The sequence below is a fragment of the Columba livia genome, chromosome 1, assembly GCF_036013475.1.
Source record: "Columba livia isolate bColLiv1 breed racing homer chromosome 1, bColLiv1.pat.W.v2, whole genome shotgun sequence".
NCBI classification, from domain to species: domain Eukaryota; kingdom Metazoa; phylum Chordata; class Aves; order Columbiformes; family Columbidae; genus Columba; species Columba livia.
Window position 1 is genome coordinate 50,356,059 of NC_088602.1, and position 24,132 is coordinate 50,380,190.

Sequence of the window (24,132 nt, forward strand, 5' to 3'; positions counted from 1 at the left end):
AGTGGTGACATAGTGTTTCTACTGTAATGAAGTTTCTGTGGTGTAATATGCAAATTGGGCAGAAAAAGAACTAAAATAACTATCTTTGTACAAAAGGCCAATAATAAATTACAGAAAAATCATTGAATTGTCATGATACTTATTCCTTCATATCAAGGAAAATTATACAGTTGTTATGACTTAGATACTTCAAAAAGGAGAAATGAAAAAAAAAATCCAAACCCACCTGAAACTTGTTACCTATTCCCTAGCAAACTGAATAAAAAAGACAAGATTTTATACAGAGGCTGACTTTATGTTTTATTAATAAAACAGAACAAAGAACAAAGAAAAAAAGAAATATACAATACGTTTCTCATTAGTTACCGTGTCTCTTTTTCTTATGCTCATGAAATTTTGTCTATACTAGTTAGAATAGAATTGCAGTGAAAGATTTTGATCTTCCACTAGAAGCTGCTCCAGGCTGTGGGAATCAGTGGCTTAGCTCTTTCATTCACTATGTGAACATGAAGTACATGCTGCAAGTCACCTCCTTCATGATCTCTTTTAGTAGGTTGGAATAATCACCTGCTACGCACCCTGCAGCAGACACTGCAGAGTCTCACAGGCCTGGCAGTCAGTTGGTATAGGTGATCCTAGTCAGGTGAGCATTTTAAGAGTCCGGTACCCACACCTAATAAGTTGCATTATTGTATTACAATTATGAGAACTGTTTGTGTCAGTATACAACACAAATGATTTGTTGTGTTTCACACATGGTTGGTTAAATAGAAAAGTTTGAACTTCAACTTTGTTTAAGCTTGTACCAAAACAGACAGTAAAAACAGCAAAATATTTATGAAAATCTGTTCATAAATATGCTCAACTTTAAAAATAAAAAAGTAAATAAATCCTGAAGTCAAGCATTCCATTTCATTTTGCTTGATCCAATTTCAGCTGTTACAGCCACTCAAACTCATGTCAGAATTGCCATAATACTCTGTTATCTTGCAGTCTGTATTTCCTACACTCTTATTATTTTTGTTTGGCCAGGCCTTCCAGCACTCAAGCTAGATGGAAAATTGTAAAGATATAATGGCAGGCATTGCTCAATGAATGAAGTTTTTCAACAGTAAAAAATAAAATCATAGGCTCATCTCTTACTATTTCCATAGAGTTTTATGTAAGATTAGAGGAGGGTAATGTGATAACAGAACAGCCTCACAAACTGAAATATGTAATTATTGATGACTGTGTTCAACTGAAAAAAAAAAAAAAAAATTGCTGTTATTTTTGGCAAAAAAGTCTTCCTGTATGAAAATCTGGAGGTTTTGAAAACACATTTTTTCCATCAAAACACATTTTTCCCAGCCAGCTTGAGCTATAAGCCCTATAAGCCCTTTTATTTCCTACTGCCATATAAACATTGTTATACCTGTTTGTATTGTGATGCTTTTACCCCAAACTGTAAAAGAACCCAAGTAATGACATACACATTAGTAATTTTATTAAGACCTTAGTCATCTATTTCATTTTAAAAGCCCAGGATAGAAAGTACACCATTGTCCAGTGATGAGCAGAAACAAGTAGAAAGATGTCACCTAAAAAAACACAAATTTATTTGGGTCACAAAGTTATAATATACTAAAACAAAACAAAACAAACAAAATAGATGGAAAAATAAATAAATAGGAAAAAAACAGAAATTAAAAGAAGTAAAACAGATGTTGAAGAGAAATATGTGAGAAGTTATGCAGAGAGCAATAGATCAATACTTGAAATGTTATCTTCTTTTTCCCTTTTACTTTTCTTAATGGCATTTGGTTGTTTTTGTTTGTTTGTTTGTTTGCTTGCTTGCTTGCTTTTACAGTTGTTTTTATTAGTTTTTATTAAAGCACTGTGTTTTTCAGTCCTCTCTTGTGTCTTACTATTAGAAATGAGATCGAGGATTCACTGCAACACTGACAGAAAGCTATGTATACCTGTGTATAAAATCAGTTATTTTCCTTAGCCTGTCAAGGCATTTCTTGTCTGAAAAAATCTCTGTATGCAGGAAGGAAATTTTAAAATCTTTGTGGAAGTTCATTGTCATATATAAGTAGAAAACAGTCATATTTTTTATCAACGTTAATATAAAATAGTTATGTAAGTGGTGTCTCATTCTCTACTTTTAAACTGTAAGAGTAAGGAGCGTTTTTGTGTCTATTTCTGAAAGACTTTTTAACTCTTATGTCTACGTTTAAGTTCAAAGTAGCAGATGTTTCGTTACTTTTTTATGGATGATTCTCTGTGATTGTTCTGATGATTTGAATCTTTCACTTCTTCAGGTGGCTAAATAATTACTCTGGTAGAAACACATCCAAGTTTGTACTACCTTTCAGAGGTTTAATTTGCAAGATTAGTGTAATATAAAACTATCGTAAGAAAGGAAATTATTAGGAATCTCTATTAAAAATATCCCATTAAAAAGGTCAAGAAAACACTTATGTTATGGCCTTCCTAGGTCAATTCAAAGATCTATTTACTATCCAGTCTCCAAGAATGACTAAAGTACATACCTAGAGAAGAGTATAAGAAAAAGGAAAATATTATTGCATGCATTTTTGCTCTAAATCTGTATGAAAGCATCTGATTTCAGATAATAGATAGCATACAATACAAGGACTTTGAAAAGATCGATTACTAATTAACAATAGCATGAAGCACTGCACTTGAATCAAAGAGGCCTGATATTCTTTCCACTGCTAGCAGTTATATTGCCCATACCTACTTTTCTTTTACAATACATTCTAAATATACACAGGATTTGAAAGTTGAAGGAAAGAGGCATGAGTTATTTTCTGAGATTATCCAAAGTCCAATTAAAACCAAAGAGATTTTCATTTCAGAAAACATATGTGGATCAAAGGTCCTTTTAAGTAGCAGCATTGAGTACTTGCATCACATGTAAAGGAATTGACATGTTTTCTACTATTCATCTATCTCGAAGTTTTGTCATCCTTAGATTTTTTGTGGGGAAAAAGGAAGTTACAGTATTACCTGCAGTGGTTCATGACCCAAAATATTATCATAACCAAGATAATTAACTGATGTGATGATAATCAATGTGTAATCAGTTATCAACAAACACAGCTGTGATTATGGGTTTATTGGAAAGAAGTATGCTTGCTTCAATCATCAAAGTCTAGAATTTTCATATTAAAAAACTGATTAATATAGTTCCAACTCTGACCATAGCTAAAAGGCAAATGAGCTGAGGAAACAGTAAAAGATGAACATACATCCAATACCACCCAGGGAACAGTGCAAATAAACTGAAAGGATAATCTTTACAGGATCATTTGCTAGGTATAGTGATTCTAAATGCTACTTAACTATACTACATTTTTTTTTAGGAGTATCAAAAATTCTCCATGAGTAAATTACTGTTGCCAGAAGCACCATAAGCAAATAAAGAAAACAGCAATCCCCAAATCCCTGAATACAGAGCTAAGCAAATTATCATATGATTTTTAACAATAAAAAATCTATTTATATCAAATAGATCCCAGTTTCAGTAAATCAGTTACATTTAGAGATGCATCTTGCTCCAACTGCTGCTTCATAATTTGAAAGATTTGAAGTAGCATTTTATGTAAAACATATTTTTAATTTCAAAGGTACATCAGTCATAGCATGATAATTTGGCCTTCTAACAAATAGAATACACAAAGTAAGAACTGTTAAAGCCTGGAAGTTCCTTTGAAAAAGTAAGATTATCACTAAGTTTGAAATGTGTGAAGAAGTACAACATTAAATCAACTAGTACAGAAATGGATCACTCTTCAAGAGATTCAGATAATTTCAGCATTTTATTTAGAAATTTGAAATCACCTGCCATGTAAAATAAAAATCAACAAACAAACAAAACAAAATAAAACCAATAAAATATACCCTCAAACCCCAATTTTAATAATAAACTCAAGTAACCACAGTCCGCATGCATTTTGACCAACATCAGAGAAGTACTGTTTTATTTGATGCAGCATCAATATTAATGCTTCTCTGTATGTTACAAAAGTTAGTTGGAAAACTTTTACTTCATGACAAAGTTTAGTGTTTATTGCCTTTTTCCTTAACTTCATATTCAGGAAGTCTGTGTATAGAAAAAAAAAAATAAAAAACAACCTCTTTTCCCTCAAATTACTTTACAGAATCATATTAGAACCACAGATATTTTGCCTGAAGGGGACCAATAGAGACTGTATAGTCTATCCTCCTGCTTTGAGCAGGACTATTGGTTCTTTTAGATCAGCTGTGACTTTGTACAGCAAAGTCCTGAAAATCTCCTGGGTACTAAGGTTCCATGGATACTTTGAGTAACATATTTCAGTGCTACACTACCCCTCCTAGTGAAGAAGGTTTTCTTATTATCAAAATATCTTGTAGGTACTTACAGTTGGTATTGACCTTTATAACTTATGTTGTGATCTTCCTTACATATCTGTTAGAAAAAATAGGAGACAAAACAGACATGTTCCTTTCATTTTTGCAGGAGACACTTCAGGAGAATCTTCAGAATAATTTTTGTGAACTTAACATATAGCTGGGCCTTGTACTTAAGAATAGTTACTGGTCTTGTCTAATTCCAGTTCATGATGGCCGGAAAAAGACTTAGTGCAGCAACACCCCTAAGTTTTTGCACTGTTTTGTTTTGTGTATAGATTTTTTTCAAACAAAACCATAGGCCTCTCAGACTATGATGACATATAACTCCAGATCCAAAAGACAGAATTCCTTAGCTCTATCCCTTAGATCAGGACATGAATAAAAAATTCAGAAAGCATAATTTTCTTTACAAGATTGCTTTTATATAGGAAAACAGTAAAGCTTCTGTTTATTCTGTGGTCATGCTTATAAATAAAAATAATCACAGAATCTGAGCCTGCAAGAAGTCTGCTTGACTTTAGACGACACTTCATTGCTTAGAGCAGTTAAGAGATTTCAGTCTATAATAAATATTTACTTTAGAATCTATAGAATATGATTCAGCCTTCATAATATCATGTATAGCAGCGAGAAGATAGTTAACCTCAGCACAGCTTTTCCCTTCAGGAAGTCTGAATGCATCAGTGGTCAATAGGAAACAATGCCACCTCCCCCAATCTCTCTTGAAGTGATATATTACATAAAGACACATAACACATGAGGCAGTTAACATCTTTATATCTTAATCTTCATTTCATGATAACACATGGAATCATTTACCTTTTGTGAACAGTGGAACCTAAATGCTACATTTTGTCTTTATTAAAGTTTCACGTTCATTCTTAAATCATATGATAAAATGTTGTGGAATGTTGAACTCAGGCCAGATTAAAAGAGCAATCTAAATCTTTAACTGTAGCTCAAAAACTCTTTCTCTATAACACACAATCTAAGAGGTTTTTCACTGTCCTCCAAGTATCCAAAGATCAAGGGTGTCTGAATGCCCATAAACTTGCCCAGAATTGGCAGCCTGGAATCTTGCATCTTATCAGGTTTCATAAAGATTTGAGAGGATCTTTGGAGTCTGATCTAGCAGATGTATTCAAAGGATATTTGACACACAGGGTCTTTTGAAACAGTGCAGTTGCAACAACCTTCTATTTACAAAAGAACGAGATTGCAGAGACATCGTTTCTGTTAAGAATATCATGCATTTAGTTGTTTTAAGTCTGAACTTCTTACATGGTTACATCTTATGTGAAGTGTGTGACCATACTGCACCAGAGGATAGGAATAGGAATCTGTAATATTCTTCTCCCAAAGTGTATTTAACAAAGATACAAAATAATTCGTCTTCTTCTTTTGTCTCCTTGCTCAGGAAATGTGGGGTTTTTTGCACAGCACACTGCACGGTTTCAGCAGGGAAAGGTAGGGAGAGTATCAGATTCTATTTGAGAGCATTATTTTTTTTTTTTTAAATGTCTTAATATGGAACCATTTAATATGTGTTTAACTCAAATATGTGTCATTATGAAAGTGCTACCTTGGCTTTGAATTAAAAAAATGCAGAAATGCAGAGATGTTTTTTAATTTAAAACTAAAAATAATACTTTTATGAAATAATAAAATAAATTTTATAGTTTATTTTAAAGTGCAAGTTTATGCTAACATTCCATAGGATTTCTGCATATATAAAAGATTTCAGACTTCTTTCTGTTTGAACAATTAATTATCTACTCTTCTTTACTTTATTTGGTAATTAAGTACAACAGAAATAATATAAAAAAATGTTAACTTCTCAAACAATTAATCCTAAAATGAAATAATCTGGATTAACCGATTTACAAAGGCAAACAACTGAAGTTACAATAGATAACGTTTCTCCTTGAAATATGAAACAAATTTTTTTCTTCTTTTTTGTATTAACTCAGTTTATTGTGTGAACCAGAAGTAATATTAGGAGTGGAAGTAGTCCTTCCAGTAGTAATAGAAGGAAAACTCTGTGAGTATTTACAAGTTAATGTCTTAAAACACAAAACTTTGGTAAATGTTTTATAAAATGTGCTGTGCACATGTACTTGTACTCCATCTTGGTGAAGCTGAATAATAATAATAATAAAAAAAAAGTTCTTCATCACATCTTGCTTTCATACAGCTGATCAGCATCTGGCATTTTACTTTCTTCCTTGGGGTTAGCTGCTTTCCATTAGACTGTGGCTCTTAAGAATTTGTTCTGTTGTGTCAAAAAGCTAAAGCTGACTGTTAGGAGATGTGCATGAAGAAAACACCATGCTATATATTTTCAATATGGTGATTAACTTCCCCATATTGGTTCCAGCTACAGTTCACTTCTGCTTCAAGGAACAAAAGATCCTTAAACAAGTTCAAGAATATAATAAACATCATAAAATCAAAGAGTGACAGGTCTTTTGACTTACAACACAAGATCAGTAATAGATCCATCTTCCCTGTCTCAAATCCAACAGGGTGAGCCAAACATCAAGTCCAAGAGGAACTGACCACTGAAGGCAAAGCACACAATGCAAAACCTCTCCAAGGACTAGGTTTCAATTGCAACAGTAGATTGTATTGCCAGAGGGTTGTCTATTGCTGAACAGAACTTGTCCAAGATGGAAACCGCTTAATGGAAAATAACGTAGTCTCTGTTGGGGACCACAAGAGAAAAGTACCACTCTTCAGAAAGTTTCTCAGCTGATCTTTTGAACTACAACAAATGCTTGATCATTTTATTTTTGTCATTATGATTTCAGTGCACCTATGTGAAACTTGCAGATTGTTTTGCTGTGACTGACAAAGTATATTGCTGTAGACAATGACATCCTCAGAACGATAATCTGGTATCCCTTCTGATGATGAATTTGAGATTCAGTCTCCATTTTTTCCCTTGCCACTATTACTTTGAAATAATATTTTATTTGTATTAAATCCTCTTTTTCATTAACACACCAGACATTGACCTTTATAAGATTGTTTTCTGTCCCAGTCAAATTTATCTTTTCAGTTTAGCATATGATACAACTAATAATCTCTTTGTAGGTAAACAGGTGACACATTGTAAACTTCCTTTATTTGGGGTCACACTGGGGACTTCTTTGTCAGGCAAGGAGGGCCCAAAACCTGGTCCTCAGATTCCAATGAGAGAAGCAATGATTGCAGATGTAAAAGTTTTGGATTCCAATCTACACATCACTGACAAAATTTATGAACTCATTTTCAGTCTGGAATCTGGTTACAGAAAGTTTGATCTGTCATTCTAACGGAGAAGAATATATGAAAATATTGGACCATTTCTGAATAGTCGAATACCCTAACTTATATGTAAATTTACAAATTTTGTTGGAAGAGCTTTTGGGGGCTGGAGGTTGTTGGGGAGGCATCACTGCAGGTAATATATTCAAGTATCAGTACTAAAAGTCTGAAAAATACCTGTAGCGGAAAGAAAAATAAAGAGAATTACGTTTGTCTTTTATGAGGCTGAAAATATGAAAACAGTTTAAAATTAAAAAGTGCAATATAGTACTATAATATCTGTTTATTTAGAGAACAAGCTATAGTGTTAGTTAAAGTATTTTCTTCACTCTAATGTGAGGGGAAAAATACGAGTGTTGGTTACCTTAAGGTACCCTAACAACAACACAGCTGCCATGTACATCAGTGTGCTTGATGAAGCACTGTTCTCTCACTCAAACTATCATGCTGACAGGAGAAAAGTGGATCCACTTTGTTGCAGACTGTCAAACATGCTTTGCCTTCCAACCTCTGTTATTCTAGGTAAGTGAAATGTATCAAACCACTTAACTGGGCCTGCCACTGGAAGAAAAGAAAAAAAAAAAAAAAAAAAAAAATGAAAGAATACAGATTTAACAAAATATCCCTCTCAACTTTCCTCAAACACCAATAACATTAAGGACACCTTTCTAGTTATTATAAAGAAAGTGTTCCAAGGAACTTTCAGAAACAACTGTTGCATCATTCTTTCTTTGTATGTGATACCTTCCATATGTCATGATTTTATTTTTATCAGCAGATACTGATATTCTTCAGCTGAAGAATAATCATATAAGGCCATATTCTTATCCCGTTTTGTTATGGCAATACAAAGTTTCCTCATAACTGGAAAATCACTGTCTGAGAATGTTACTAAAGGTAAGGCTACAGGCAGACGCCTCTCTCCACATCATGCAGACTTTCACTATGTGGCAGTCTAGTACAGAGAGATGATAGGGAAGTGAATGACATGCCACATTCTAGTGATTCCTGGATACTACAAAATCACTTGCAGTGTTACAAACTGCCAAAGAGCACACTTGCCCTTCTGTAATGAATGACGTGAATCTCCCTGTTGAGGGAAAGCTAAAAGATAAATCTCTCTTTAATTCTGCAGAGTGATGTTCTGATTGAGCTGCACAACTGAGTCACTTTGACATGAATTTAGCTGACTCTTCTTTCTGATGCTTTGAGACTGCAACAAAGAAGAATATTTTGCCACACAGTTGGCCTCAATATTCTGCCAAGTAACTGTTCACAGCTAAACAAAGTGACATCTGTGTATGTGGCAATTGTCTTTAGTCTGAAGCTATTTCTCTTAAATCTAAGCCTGAGGGCCTGAATCATCATTTCCCTGAATCATGCCAATTGCAGGGTATTATTTTGCCACCCATTTTTTACTATTTGAAATAACTACTGAAATGAAAGACACTGAAATACTAAACTCTGATATCAAATGCCACGTAAATTTTTTTTCCTCTACATTAATTTGACATCTCTAAAAATTCAAAAAAGAATAATATGAGCAGGTCTGGTTCAAAATTCAAAGATTTCTAGTGTCACTTCATTGATTAATTTCAAATTTTCACTGGATCTGAATTATTTCCAACAATAAAGTTAGATTTTTTATGTGTGAAACTAAATTGTTTAAATGTAGACCTCTAGCACAAATTTAATGAGCTAAGCCATCCCACCTGAGCTCCGGGTGCTCCTCCAAATCAAGGCATGAGTTTCCATGGGTTGTATGGCATGTCCATAAAGCCCATTGACATGTCTTGAGTATGCAAGGACAGTTAAAATAACACTTGATACCAAGGTTAATGTAAAGTTAATGAAGCAGCATTTCCCTTTTTGTCCCACTCTTACCTGCACATGTACCTTAGCATTATCTTTCCTTGTCCAGAATAAAGATAGTAATGAAACCAATATGTTTTCACCAGATTTACCCTTCCTAATCCTCCTAAACACACAGATTTTCTGAACTAAATTATTCTCAGTCATAAAAAGAGAAAAAACTTTTTTTCTAGTAACTGACATTTTGGTTTTTGGAAGCCAACAAGTTTGAATTCCATAGCAAATTGATAACACCTCAAAAATATTAATAAGGAAGTTGAATTGTTAACAGAGATTTGTGGTCAGATCCTATATTACAGAAATTAGTATAGCACCGTTAAAGTCATTATCTCTACATAAATTTGACAGAATTTAGAATCCAACTTTTGTATGTATATAGGAAAATTTTCTGCCAGAAACTTATGTACAAAGAATATGAAGAGCTCACATTGGTATATACAAATAGGTAAGACATCAACAGTAAGATGAACTAAAGAATGAATATTTTTACTTTGAGTTTATCAAGACTTCAATGCTAAGTTTAGCATACATATGCAGACCTAATAATTAAGCTGATCATTTGCTCAACAAATAGAAATTAGGAAAAAAAGGTTCATGCATAGACAGTTTACAAAATATTTGCTTAGAAGAAAATAAATGCAGGTCAGAATTTGTGTTTTGGCACCATGTCAGTCATGCACAGAAATTGTATGGCCTTACTGCATTCTGGACAAGATGCTTCTGTCCACACAACAAAAGTGAGAAGCATTGTGTTAAATTCCCAAACAGTTTTTAGATTGTGCATGCAGAAGTTGCTGCCTTCTTTAAAAAGTGATCTTTAAGAAAAAGACATTTAAAAAACCTTTATTTCCTTTTAATTGATAGAAAGCAGTTCCTCGATTTTCTTGAAAGGCAGCCAGGAATAAGCTTTTTCTTTTCTTGTGAATTAAAAAAAAATACAAAATTATACAGAATAGTAAATATAAATCTAGAGAGAATTCATTGCAAAAATAAACCTGCAGTGTTCTACTTTTTTTTTTACCTACTTTTCCCACAACACTTTATTTTCTTCTAATTTCAGAAAATATAACATATCTTTGTACAAACAGCTAAATAGTATTATTCTTCCTTATGTGTGTGTATTGTTGCAGTTATTCTGTCTGGGAGTTGCTTTTGTGTGGTGGGAAAGGACCTGTATTTGCACTTGGAAGTTCCTAGCCACAGCAAACTCATTTCCTCCAGGAATATTTAAAGCCAGAACAGAAATTACTTATATATATATATATATAAAATCAAACTTATTAAACACAGTAACATATTTACAGCTGATACTCAGTAGCTTTTCAAATTGCCCAGGATTATGAGTTGAAACACCAGTGATGCACAATATCTTATAGCAGCAGCTCAGTAAGATTGTCCAAACTTAGGTAAAGCTATCAGATAAAGTAGCAAAAGGCTTACTTTTTTCTTCACTGAAGATGCTGGGTAAACATAGTTACATATTTTTCCTTCCACATACTAATACAGAATGCACATGATGAAGTTCTGAGTAAAATACTTAAATATTTTCCAGGTTCTGGGTGCACATACAGATATTTTTTTTTAACTGACATTTAGCATGATGACATTTCAACTCCTTTTTTATTTATTATATGGGTATGTTAGGTGTAGTTGTAGGCAACAGTCATGTATGCGGTACATATACTAATCTAAGCAATACACTCTGACATTATAACTACAAACACAGGTGCTTTTTTAAAAAAAAATATCTAATTAAACTGAGGGGAAAAAGGAAAGAGTAAAGGTAAAAAATATTTTTCTATAGCTTGGGTACAGAACAGAGAGTGTCATACACACCTTTTTAAAATGTTGAGGAATATTGCAATACACAATCTTCCTCCCACAGTTCAATCACACATAGTTTCATGTTTACTTGGGGTGATACATATTGCCTGCACACAACCCAATGGCTTCCCACAGTGATCCCTGAGGTTTTTTTTGCTAGGATTACTGCTGTGCTTAAGTTCTGACTGTTGACATGTTATTATAAGGCACTTTTATTTACAACAGTTCCAACTTAAAATAGAATTACAGGAATTCAGCCTCAGCTCAATGTATTATCACTTCATGTTTGCTGCTCCAGGACTTCCAAGTAGTCAGGCTCAGCATGTAAATTAGCTTTGAGTTCAAAATATTCATTTTTAGTTTGTTCTAGAAAAACCTTTCTTGGCCTGGAGTACATGAGTGTTTCCATTAGCTTCAACTCCTCATGTGTTCCAGGATAATGAACTTCCACATCAGGTTGGAGCTGGACAATATTTTTTCTTAGGTACTCTGTGATCCCTAGTTGCTGCAGTTCTCTCTCTTTTTCAAGAATGTTTCTGTACAAGCAGCTGGCATCCTGAAAAGACAAAAATTCAGCAGATTGATTTGTAGCCTTATATTTGACATTTGGACCTGTAAGAGGCGAACTGTTCTCTCTTTCCAGGAGACTTCGGCGGAGATGTTTGGAATCAGCTTCCTTCTCACTTCCCTCCTCCAGCTGCTCAGTGTGCTTAGGGCTGAAGGATGGGCTGCGATAGACCTGAACCATGGGAGTAACCATATGTTGCTCATAGAGAGTTGCAGCTGGGCGCTCAGTGGTGTGGTGTGTTGTCTTATGCCCATACATGCTGTACTGAAGGTGAACTGGGCTACTATCCCTCATTTGTTCATCTGCTTGTTTCTTTTTACATCTTCGTCGCCGATGAAGAACAAGAACAACTATTCCTGCTGCACAAAATACAATAGTTATAAACACAATTAGAAGTCCTAATATTAGAACAGAAAGTGGGACAACATCTGTAAGAGACCGCAGGATAGAGTCTGCAGTGTTGGTAGTAGTAGGAGAAGTTGTCACTACTACAAAACTGGCATGAGTTGGTAGGGCAGGGCTGTTTATTAAACCTGGACACAAGACTTCACTGTTCAGGGATTTCAGTTCTTTTTTTGCCAGGTGTCCTGGAGATTTACAAAAAATATCACCCATCATTGTGTTCTTACTCAGTTTTTGTATCCATTTTTGCAACCCAACTGAATCACAGGTACAGTCCCAGGGGTTGTCTTCAAGTTCAATTTGTACCAGCATGTCCAGTTCATCCAAGACATTGCTCACAGGCAAGTGAGCAAATTGGTTTGTTTTCAGATTTAATCTGGCAAGTGGAACACCTGAAAAGATATGGGCTGGCAAAGTCTGCAGAAGGTTGTTATTTAAGTAGAGGACTTTAAGTTTTGGCATTGCATTAAATGTCCCCGGCAAAACTTCTTTGATGGCATTATATTCAAGGTACAAGTATTCAAGGTGCTGAAGGCCAAGAAAAAGACTCTGACTTAACTTTGTAAGATGATTGCCATTGAGATATAATTTCTGCAGTCTAGTCAGATTCATAAAGGATCCTTCCTCAAGGATTTCAATGCGATTGTTTCCCAGGTGAAGCATTTCCAGGCTGTCATAGTCCACAAGATCTGATTTCAGTAATGTCTGAATAATGTTCCCAGCTAGAATAAGCTTTTTAGGATTTGGAGGAGGGGGTCCTAAATCAGACAAGCTTTCAATATTTCGCTCCTGGCAGTGCATGAGAACTCCTGAGAGCATATGGCTGGTGCAGTGACAGGGGATGGGACAATAGATTCCTGGAAACTGAGTAGTAGGCTTTGAAGTATGAAGCACTAAACTTGGTTCTTTAGTAGGAGCTTTCAGGATAGGAAACACCCTAGTTGATAGGTGACTATCACTGACAGAGGTGGTTACAACCAAGGGCAGTGACCCTGAAGGATCTTCAAGTTCATTGACAGGATGAGTGGGACAAAGTGTTTCTTTTTTCAACCGGCTTAAGATACTGCCTTTGATAACTGGAGGACTATTGCATACAATATCACCTATTATTGACTGAGGAGGCATGTTTTCTAGCCATATCTTCAGCTGCAACAAATCACAGTTACAGGCCCATTTGTTGTCTTCCAACTGAAGGTCTAGTATTCTACCAATGTGTTCCAAAAAGCCAACATAGGGAAGAGTCTGTAACTGGTTTCCCCGAAGATCTAAATGGGTCAATGGGACAAAACGAAATACGTTTGGAGGAAGATACTCAATGGCATTATCATTCAAAATAAGCACTTTAAGCCTGTTGAGCTTGCTAAAGGCACTTGCTTCAATCACTGTGATGAAATTGTTGTCTGCTTGAAGAAACTCTAAATTTTCCAATCCATTAAATGTATCTTCTTTAAGTGTTTCTAAAGAATTGTGATTTATATGAAGTTGCTTAAGAAGGCTGAGACCATTGAAAGCCCCAGGCTCAATATCTGCAATATTATTAAAACCCAGATGTAGAGAGATAGCATTAACAAGGCCAGAGAAATCATTCATGTGTAACGTAGTCAGGCCATTGTTCAAGAGATTAAGATGGAAAGGCCGTGATGGTGGGACATTTATTTCTGATACCATCTTGATGCCTCTTTCTTCACAGTTTATAATCATGGTATCATCCTTTTCTTCACAGGAACACAAACTCTGACAAGATCCTCTGACTGAAGAAAAAGAAGGCTGTGACTGGAAAGAATCAGATGCAACCACAACTGAGTATAGAATAACAATCCAGAGCTTCATCTTGCCCAGCAGATTCTACATAAAACATAAAAAAAAAAAAAAAAAAAAAAGGAATAGAGTCATGATTTCACAGGGTTGGTGTTGTGGGTTTTTGAGGTTTTGTTTGTTGGTTTGGTTTGGTTTTGGGTTTTTGTTTGATGGCTTTCTGTTTTTTTTTTCTGGGCCAGAGGGAGCAATAACCATTCCTAGTACCTGCCATTGTGCTGCCTCACCTTTCAAACAATATTGTATTGTGCTAAACAGTTGAATGATTTTCTGAGTAGAGAAAAATATATTTAGTTTAATGTTTTAATCAATAAACACAGTCATAAGGGGAATGCTTCAGTACTTTCATGTTAATACACTAAAGTAGGAGACAATCAGGAACGTGTTGTCTTTACCTATATGTCGTATAGAATGTTTTGCCAGAGGACAGCAGTAACAAGTTACTGCCCTGAGCAACTTATATTAAGGCTAATATGATATTTTTGATTGTTGCTTTGTGTCACCACACAGCACTGCAAGTTTTAAGGGTACCTTGGTAAGTTCAGCTTGATGTTGTCCAGCTGCTGAAGAAAAGAAATAAGATTTGGTTTGGTACAACAATGGGTTGTGAGCAAAAGCACATTCAGTCGGGGTATAGGGAATCTCTCCTTTGGTTCTGCACTATGTATGTAAATTAAAAGGCAATTCCTCTGCAATCCTTGTACTCCCAAAATTAAAAGGAAGTAGAAAAAATAATTCTTTTTACTTAAATTTCAATGCATATGTTATAGGTTGTGGACATATAGTGAAAGTGGGAACAGCACATAGCAGTGCAATATGTTTGCATATAATATACATATAAAATAATCATGTACAATATTAAAATAAAAAAGAAGAGAGAACTGACAATGCAGTATATGTCAGAAGAAATAGGTAGGAAAGGTGCAAACATGCTCTATTTTAGATTGATTATTAGACTCCTTCCAATTATTACAATCATTAATTACTGTAAAAATTCTGAAATGAAAATGGAACTAACTGTACTTTACTAGTTAAAAGTGATCACCGGTATCCTCCATATGTTATGTAACCAAGATTATCATCTGTCAGGCTGATCTTGAACTTTGCAATACCTGATAAATGCACCATTACAGTACTATTATGAAGTCACAAGCAGAATTTACATCTTGAAGTCAAGCATTTATCATTGGTTTGAATTAATTTATGCTACACTCCATTTGAAGATTCTCTTTTTCTTTCTGTCAAGGCTGTCTAATTAGCAAGAACAATGGTAATTCTTGATATATGAGATGGAGTGGAATCACCGTTTCTAATCTTAATTTCCACATTTCCTAAAAAACAAACAAACAAACAAACAAAACCCAAAAAACAAACAAACAACAACAACAACAACAAAACAGACAAAAAACTTACAATGGAATTGATGGTTTAAAAGACAGTCTCTTTGGGGGGTGCAATATTGATTCTAGGACTGAACTATGCAGGTTTCTTAAGTAATCCGTCTACTAAAGGTCACTTGATACTTCAAAGTAAACTATTGAAATATGGAGCACAGAAAGTCACTACACAATTAATCATCTCAGCTGTTAATTTCTGAGAGATTAGAACCTTTTACAAGTATCTATTCAATTACATGCATAAACATTCTTATAGTGTGATTTGACATCTCATCAATACGTATTTTAATTATCAGGTACCTTTGTGACTAAGAACATCATTTCTCAAAGCTTCCCTTAAAATGGATTGCAAAGATTTATACACAGAGGCACTTAAGTGCTGTGGTATGAGTACACACACACATACATACAGAGAAAAGCAACAACAGCAAATGTGTACACAGTGAATTATGTTTTTCTCCATTAGTAGTTCCTGGTAACTGGGAGTAGCTGTCTGAGTTTAAAAGTAGTAAGTGCAACTCTCAGTGTGAGAAAAAGTGTCCCTAAAAATATGACCTTTTATCTTTGTTTCAGTAGAACAAATAATTTTGTTGTTTCATATAACACTCCTTGAACTCCAGCTGTTTATGTTTAATATATTTTTATTTAAGTTTGTTTTCTAAAGAAGTGTTAGACAAAAGACAACATGTCAAGATGCAATTTTGAAGTATGCAGAATAACTGTAGGGTATTATGCTAGATATTTATTCTTGCTTTACATGAATCAATATCCTTTTCAGTGACCCAAGGTAAAAAACGCAGGCTCTTGATACAGATGCCAGCTTCAAACCCACAGCATGACTCATTACACTTTATTTCTGTACACTTTCCCTCTGAAGGAATTCCAACTACAATCTATATTAAATTCAAACTGCATTTATGAAGACCCTGAGCAAAATTGACTAAAAATAAATAAATAAATAAATCCAAAAAGTGTTTTGCATTCTGGACCATATTGAGAAATTAGGTTATAAAAATGAAAGCTCTCCTCTCAGAGATGAAAGTAAAGACATTTGTAACCAATTGGAAACCATTCCCATTTTAATCATCAGCATACTTCTAAGGACAACACTGCCAGAACTCTCATAAACATATACACAAAAAAAATTAATAGGAGAATTATATTATTTTTTCCTTTTCCTTTTTTTTTTTTTTGTCTGAATGCTCAGGAATGTGTAATGAATCTCTCAGTGGGATACAATTGTAAAATAAAAAAATTGTAAAATAAAAACTGCTTTCAAGTAACAGATTATGAGCATTTAACAATTTATAACAATGTTAATTTATAACACTTGACAAATCTGACCTTTCTCTGTTTCATGTGGTGAAGTTTTTCAGCAAATTCTACATTGCTGCTTTCATGTAAGTCATTACTGACTGAATACTGTAACTAAGCTTTTTGCAGTAGGAATTCTAACACTAATAATGTTACAAAGGCAACATCAAATACTTTTAGAAGTAGTCACTTTATAGCAAAGACATCACATACTTGACAAGTAATACTCAGTGTGTCTTTAAAACATTGAAATAGCTTGTTTCATGTTACAGTTTTGTTTGTTTGGTTGTTTTAATTCAGCTATTTTAAAAAGTGCATATTGAAGACTTAAAAAGCCTCAGACTGAGAACTGGCAATTTCTAAAAGCCTTTGGGATTGTTTATTAAATTCTGAAGGGAATCACAGTCAGATGTTTCTTTCACTTCAAGAAATAAAACAAACACTCATTCCTTTCCCCTCAAGGGATCTGAAATCAGCATTTCATTAATACACACATTCTACACAGTTGGCAGTTTGAATAAATGCACCTGGCAGACTGTTTGAGATACAGTGTAAACTTCCATCATTTAACATAGAAGTTATACAAAGTCATGCAGGAAAATAAATTCAACTGGTACTGAGAAATGAATTTCTCATATGCTAAGCTAATTAACTAACTGGAATCCTTCTTACCTGTATAGCAGTTACACTCCCTGAAACGCTCAGTAGTGCACTGTTGGAACAGCTGTTTCAAAGCGATGTAATTTTTCCCTGTGAAAAATGCACACTTCCTTCTGAGTTTCACTTTGTTGCAAGCTCTAGTAATGCTACAGCTCCATAAAGTTAAAATCCTTGTTCAGAAGACAAAGTACAAAGCATTCAATTGAAAAAAATCTTCCAGGCAGCATGCATATTAGACCATCCTGTAAGCTGTTGTCCTTTTTCCTCAATTAAAATTCACAGCATACTTCACAGCTATGCTGAGTTTTCTGCATATAGTTAACTGTTTGCAAGCATTTGGAAGCTGTAAACAAACAAGATGCTCAGCAGAGCTTGACTTGATCACTTGGTTTTGTCAGATTTTTAGATCCAAGCTGCTTCTGTGTTCTCTCTGCTCTTTCTAGTCTTTCTTGTTAGCTCAGTTTGTTATTAGTCAGACTGCCAGGGGCTGGGAGGTAGGCGTAAATAAAGAGACTTCTTGGCTTTTGACTCAGCCTTTAAGCCCTTCCCCACTAGAGAGCTTTAATCTGCCAGTGTCATTTGATACAAGATACAGCTCCACCTTGAGACAGATCAGCTCCTCCTCCTGCTGCAATTTCTCTCATTTTTTCCCTCATTCAAGTGAGCCTCAGAAAGTAAAATTCAGCTAAATATCCCCTAGATTGCTTAAGATACGTTAATGGCTGATTTTGCAAAACAGTAAACATCTACTGCAGCTCTTGTAGTTTGTTCTCTTGAGCAGATCTTGTATTTAGTTTATATTTACAAATGCTTGCTTTAGAAACTGAAAGCATTCCAGCCCAAACACACTGTTCAAACTGCACCACAAGGGAAACCTTGTCCTCTGGAAAATATGTTTGTCACAATTAAGTGCAGGATTATTCACATATATAAATGAGACAGTACAGCTCTCAATCCAGCCTACTCAACGTAACTGGGCTAGGGCTGAGTATGTACAGTTGTACATACTTTATCTCTGAAAAGAAAAAAATAACAAATTGTGTAATATTAGTTCCTATGCTTGCACAACATTTGCCTGCAGTCCTTTTAAAAACTGTCCATCTTGTTCTGTATGAAGAAAACTGGGTTGATTGTAATTGTCTGTTTTACAGATGTTAGCATAGTGTGTTGTTATCTATCCATGTGAGATTTTATCTTGTTTGCGTGAAACCTTGCTTTGATAAAAAAAGGTCTGGATTGGTGGGGGAGTGGGGGTATTCTTGAAGGCATGTATCATGCTTAAGCTATTATTTTCTTTGTGCTGATGAACAAGTAACTAACAGATACAGTAGGGCTGCAGGAAAATATTTATTCCATGCAACAAAGATTCTCCTCATCCTTCCTGCTCTTCATGGGATGGTTTTATATACTGCAAATTCCTTGTTCATTCCACTGCCACAAAACCACAAAACCTTTTGATAACCAAAAATAGCTCTGGTGCTTCAGCATATTTACCCTGTAGAGAAAACTGTTTTGTTTTGTTATTATTGTGTCTTGGATTAGTTTACAGTTTATTTACAACAACCTCTACACCAGTCAAATTCCAGTAACTTCTTTCGTGCTGATAGCTCTCCAAGTGGCCTCATGTGCCTTTAAGGAAGTATTGTGATGTATATTCCATGTGATGAAGGCTATCAAGATCTTATCCTATATATATAGAGAGAGAGACATACAGACATATATTTAGATGTATAGGCACATGTATATATATGCCTTGTCTTATCAGGATGAGTTATGTAGCACATAATTTTCCACAGATAAAGCATGTAATTTCACAAAATAATAATAACAAAATATCCTAAGAAACATCACAATTTTAATTCCATTCATTTCAACACATCACTAATTGGATTACATTTTGCTACTTTCAATGACCCTTGCCACTCTGTCTTGACTTGCAGGTATGTTACTGTTAAGGCTCAAAGATTCTCAGCTATCTGTATTCAGTTAAATAAATCATTATATTCTATATACATTTTGAATTTATGAATTGTAAGTCAGAGTCTTTCTAACTTTTACTGAACATTTCCCAGGTGTTCACACTTCACTTGTGGTTGTTTGAGATGGAGGATATCTATACATATAGACATTCATAACAGAAATTAAAACAACATTGTTCTTTGCTTTTCAGTAAACATCTACAAGAATAAAACCTAATCACAAAAGATATTTCCAGAAGTCAATTACTAAAAACAAGAAAGCATTTCCTAACCATACACAATTAAAAAAACATTGAGAATGGTTATGACTGTTTGTCATTCTAGAAATGGTATGTTTACCAGATTCATAAAAATTTGGCTAATGATTGTTTTTCTACTACAAATGTGTGGATCATTAAGCAGCTTATTATAACTAATGTGATACTGCAAGTGCATCTGCATGGACAGTGTTGAACTGACATGGAGTTTGCATCCTACACTTTAAACATCGATTTTTATCAATTGTTCTAACAATTTTAAAATTTGTGAAACTATATAAATAAAATCTAAAACTGTCAGGCTTGCTTGCTTCCAAAAAGTCTTAAGTTTTTGTATAATTCCTCTTTACCTTTTTGCAAAATACAGGATCTCCATAAATCAGAAATGGGACCATACATATATTGATAACTATACATATTTTGATATATTGTGCAGAATTCTCCTCCAGCTAGTGAATTTTCTTTCTTATCAATATATACATGTATAAATAGAAGCTCTAATGCTGTTAAACATGTAAGCCTTGTATAAAGTCCTTAAAAGAGGATGTTTTAATATTGTGTATCGTGTTTTATTAAATTCTATGTTATATGGTAAGCTGTGGCATTTTCTTTAACTGTATATATTGTCAAAGAAACACCTGAGCCTAAATGTAAATGTAAATTTTGGTATGACCAGAAAATGCCCAGGAAGTCTCTTCTGGAGTCTGTTATTTTCTTCTTGGCAATACATTCCCTCCATTCTGGAAATCTTGAAGACTACAGGGACACTTATGAGAAGCATGGAAAGCTTTCTTACGCCCTTTCATTCAGAACTTACTAGTAACACTTTTAGATTACTCTGACTAATGTTTTCCATATAAAAGATATTACATTCAAATGTGGAAATTAAGTTTATGATTTACATATTAGTCCTCAAAATACAGATTTTCATTGTACTGTACTTATTTATTTGTAAATTCAGTGTTAAAAAAAAAAAAAAAGAAGAATGAGGATCTGCATTTGCTGCTTCAGTGTAGAAGGTAAAGCTTCCATCTTCCCTCATTCACAGGTCATTGGCACTTCTCAATATGCACATGAGGAGCCATTGATTCCACACAAGTTGTATGAGCCTAATAATGTGTCCTGCCCTGCCTGCAAGAAGTTCTTTGTGTATGTACTAGTCAGATAGCTTAAGATACTTGAAGGAAGTATTTTTCTGGAACAGCTAAGTAGCATCTGAATATTCATACCCGAGAGAGCAGAATAAGAAAGTCTGTTGAAACTCATATACATGGTATACATGAAAATTCCATATAGGGGGAGATTCACCAAGGCTAAATGTTAAATAAGTAGGATCAGAGAAAGTAGCACGTGCACAGAAGTAGCACATGCACACACAGAAAACAAAACAAACAAAAAACTCCATAATACAATGTAAGTACAATCATGGAAGCTACAAGTGTCCACTCTGAGAACCTTTCTTTCCAATGACAAATGAAATCAGGAGAGGTTTTCTTGAACTGTAAGTTTCACAACAGTCAAGTGAACAGGAAAGAAATAATTAAGGTCAACATTAGGAAAGAGAGAGTTTTATTTTGCAGGCATTCATCTACAGAACTGTTTCACCTTTTTTATGCATTAGGATAGGTCTTACTTAAAACGTTTTACTGCTCAGAACACACTGTGTGGGTTTTTGCAATTGCAATTATGTAAACAAACATCAGGATTCCCCTCTAAAAATGGTATTCAAGCCTAGTACTGACTATTGTTTAAGTATTATAGTAGGGGCAGCAGGGGCTGTGGTCAGTTAATCGCACATAGTTGCTGTCATTTCTTTCTCCTCCAGAGGAAGACTCCTCACACTCTTCCCCTGCTCCAGCATGGGGTCCCTCCCACAGGAGGTAGTCCTCCTTTAACATCTCCAACTTGTGTCCTTCCCACAGCCTTCACAAACAACTCAGGCTTGGATCCTCCACAAGGTCACAGGTCCTGCCAGGAGCCTGATCCAGTGCAGGCTTCCCATGACGTCACATCCTCCTTTGGGCACATCCACCTGCTCTGATGTGGGTTTGTCCATGCGCTGCATGTGGATATCTGCTCCATCATGGACCTCCATTGGCTGCAGAGGGACAACCTGCCTCACCATGGTCTTCACCACAGGCTGCAGAGGAATATTTGCCCTGACACCTGGAGCACCTCTGTCTCCTTCTTCACTGACCTTGGTGTTTGTAGAGTTGTTTTTCTCACATACTCTCACTCCTTTCTCTGGCAGCAGCTGCATGGGGTTATTTGTTTGTTTGGTTGGTTGTTTTTTTGTTTGTTTTCCCCTTCTTAAATATATTAATCCCTGCATTCAAATTCTCATTCTTTTGAGCAGCTACCTCGTGAGTAGCTTTGCATTCTGCCATGTAACCATACTCCTTGTTTCTACTCACACTATTATCACAGAACAAATAGAGTCCATTAAAGAAATTAAATCTATCAGATTTAGAACTCACTTCAGTCTTTCTGTCAAAGTGAGAAGAACATACAAACCAATATCTGCCAATTATTTATTTTTCGGCTTCTGTTCTCAAATAGCCATTTATTTTTAAAAAACAGCTTTTAAAAATACTGTGATACTGTGATACTAGTCACTGTAGAAATAAACAAATTAGGTAGCAGAAAAATGCAATGGACAGAGTAAACAGTATAAAATTTCCCAAATTAAAAGAATATTCTTTTAAAAGCTTTTGGGGGATTTCTGTCTATTGAAGAAAGACCATAGCTATATCTAAGTCTTTTTTTGCAGAAGTAATGTCACATTTCTTCTTTTAAAAGTATGTCTCATGCATAATAGGTGTTGAAAAGCATTGAAAGTTGTTTTTTGAACAGTTCAGCATGTTATATCAATAACTTAACTTGTAATCCAGCTGGCATAACTTTGGCTCTAACATCAGAGTCATCAGGCTAAGTTCTGTTTTACTTCCAAAATAGGAATGGTCTTCTATAACTTTCTATAGTTTTATTTTTTATTCATGCAGATGTGGACTCCTTTGTTTTTATGGAGTCAGATAGTGCAGATCAAAGGAACCTTTGAGTTCACCATCGAGGTGAGAGTAAGAATTTTTATTCATGTATAACAGACTGCATATTATCTTGAAATGTCCTCTGTGTTTCAGGTCTTGTGAATCTGTATTTCTTACGCGGACTAGGAAGAACATTAGCACAGCAAAATCAGACGTTTTCCCTCTGTAAAAGGGAAGACAATCCTCTTTAGGATGAAGGAAGAAAAATTCACTTCAGTGTCCTCAGGGGTGAGGAATAAGGACAGGAGTAAGAATATTTCCAGTAAAAAAAAAAAAAAAAAAAAAAGCAAAAAGTAGGTCAGGAAGAGTGAACTTTCTGTTCTCTTTGTTGTTGAAGGAGATGAGGATAGGGTAAAGTAGTGACTTCATTGAGAGAGTCCATTTCACCAGCTGTGGTCACATTGTTGCACACCCTTACCTTTCTTCAGTGACACTGACAGGTACAGTAGGCAGGAATACAAACATTAATTCTTCTTCAAAAAATTCGTTCCCCTACACGCCACCTGTTGCGTAATTTGCTCATGTATAAAGTCTTTTATGAACACTTAACCTCTGCAATTAAATGAGCCTCATTGTCACATGAAATTTAATAGGTAAATCAGCTTTGTTTAGAACTCATAGTAATGGCAGCTTTTGAATTAATTTTCTGACTTTGCTTTTCCTAAATCTTTATCTGACTTCAAGATCTAGCTACAACTGACCATCTACTGGCAACTAAGCAAAGCCATATGGATTTTCCTGAGTAACAGGCCATGAGCAGGTGTGAGCTTCACTGTAGGACAGCTACTGAGTCAGTAGTAGTGGCTGCTATTCTGCATGACATCAGGGGAGGATTTTTTCATCAAAATTACCTACAGCATGGTAGTCACCATCTCAGTCCAACTAATAACAAAGAATGTGGACAGTGAATTAATACTAAGTGCTGTGCAATATGCACTGTAACCTGTCTGAATAAATAGAAATTATTTCTCCCCATCTGTTTTCAGGTTGTAGTTGTTCTTTTTAAACAATAACACAAAGACTCTCAGAAAGAACAGTATTTTTCAGTTTAGAGTGCCTTTATTGCATTTTATCCATCTTAATTAGAAAATTATATATCTAGCTTTAGTACTGAAAATAGTTTTCCTTTGTGGAGGTTTTTTGTGTAAAGGATGACCATATGCTTGCCAAAACTGAACTTATTTTTCACTGATATTTTAAATCTTTCAGAAGTCTACTATGTGCATAACTGACATGTGCGTGATACATGTAACAAATGAGTGGCACCAAACACTCAGATGT

The 24,132-nt window shown here is 34.8% G+C and overlaps 1 protein-coding gene across 5 annotated transcripts; it reads right to left on the reverse strand.

Moving 5' to 3' along the window:
- Positions 1 to 274: 274 nt before the first annotated feature.
- Positions 275 to 18,133, reverse strand: SLITRK6 (SLIT and NTRK like family member 6). Of its 5 annotated transcripts, XR_010471310.1 has the most exons (4): positions 17,581 to 18,133; positions 11,425 to 14,227; positions 8,081 to 8,277; positions 275 to 7,893 (listed from the first exon to the last, which is right to left on the reverse strand). XR_010471310.1 is itself a non-coding variant. In XM_065056738.1 (2 exons), exon 2 carries the CDS (start codon positions 14,210 to 14,212, stop codon positions 11,693 to 11,695), a length of 2,520 nt encoding a protein of 839 aa, XP_064912810.1. In that variant the 5' UTR covers positions 14,213 to 14,227; positions 17,581 to 18,133; the 3' UTR covers positions 275 to 11,692. The 5 variants fall into 5 exon arrangements, 1 of the variants encoding a protein (XP_064912810.1); XR_010471312.1 differs by lacking the exon at positions 8,081 to 8,277; XR_010471308.1 differs by having other exon boundaries at positions 275 to 8,277.
- Positions 18,134 to 24,132: the final 5,999 nt, after the last annotated feature.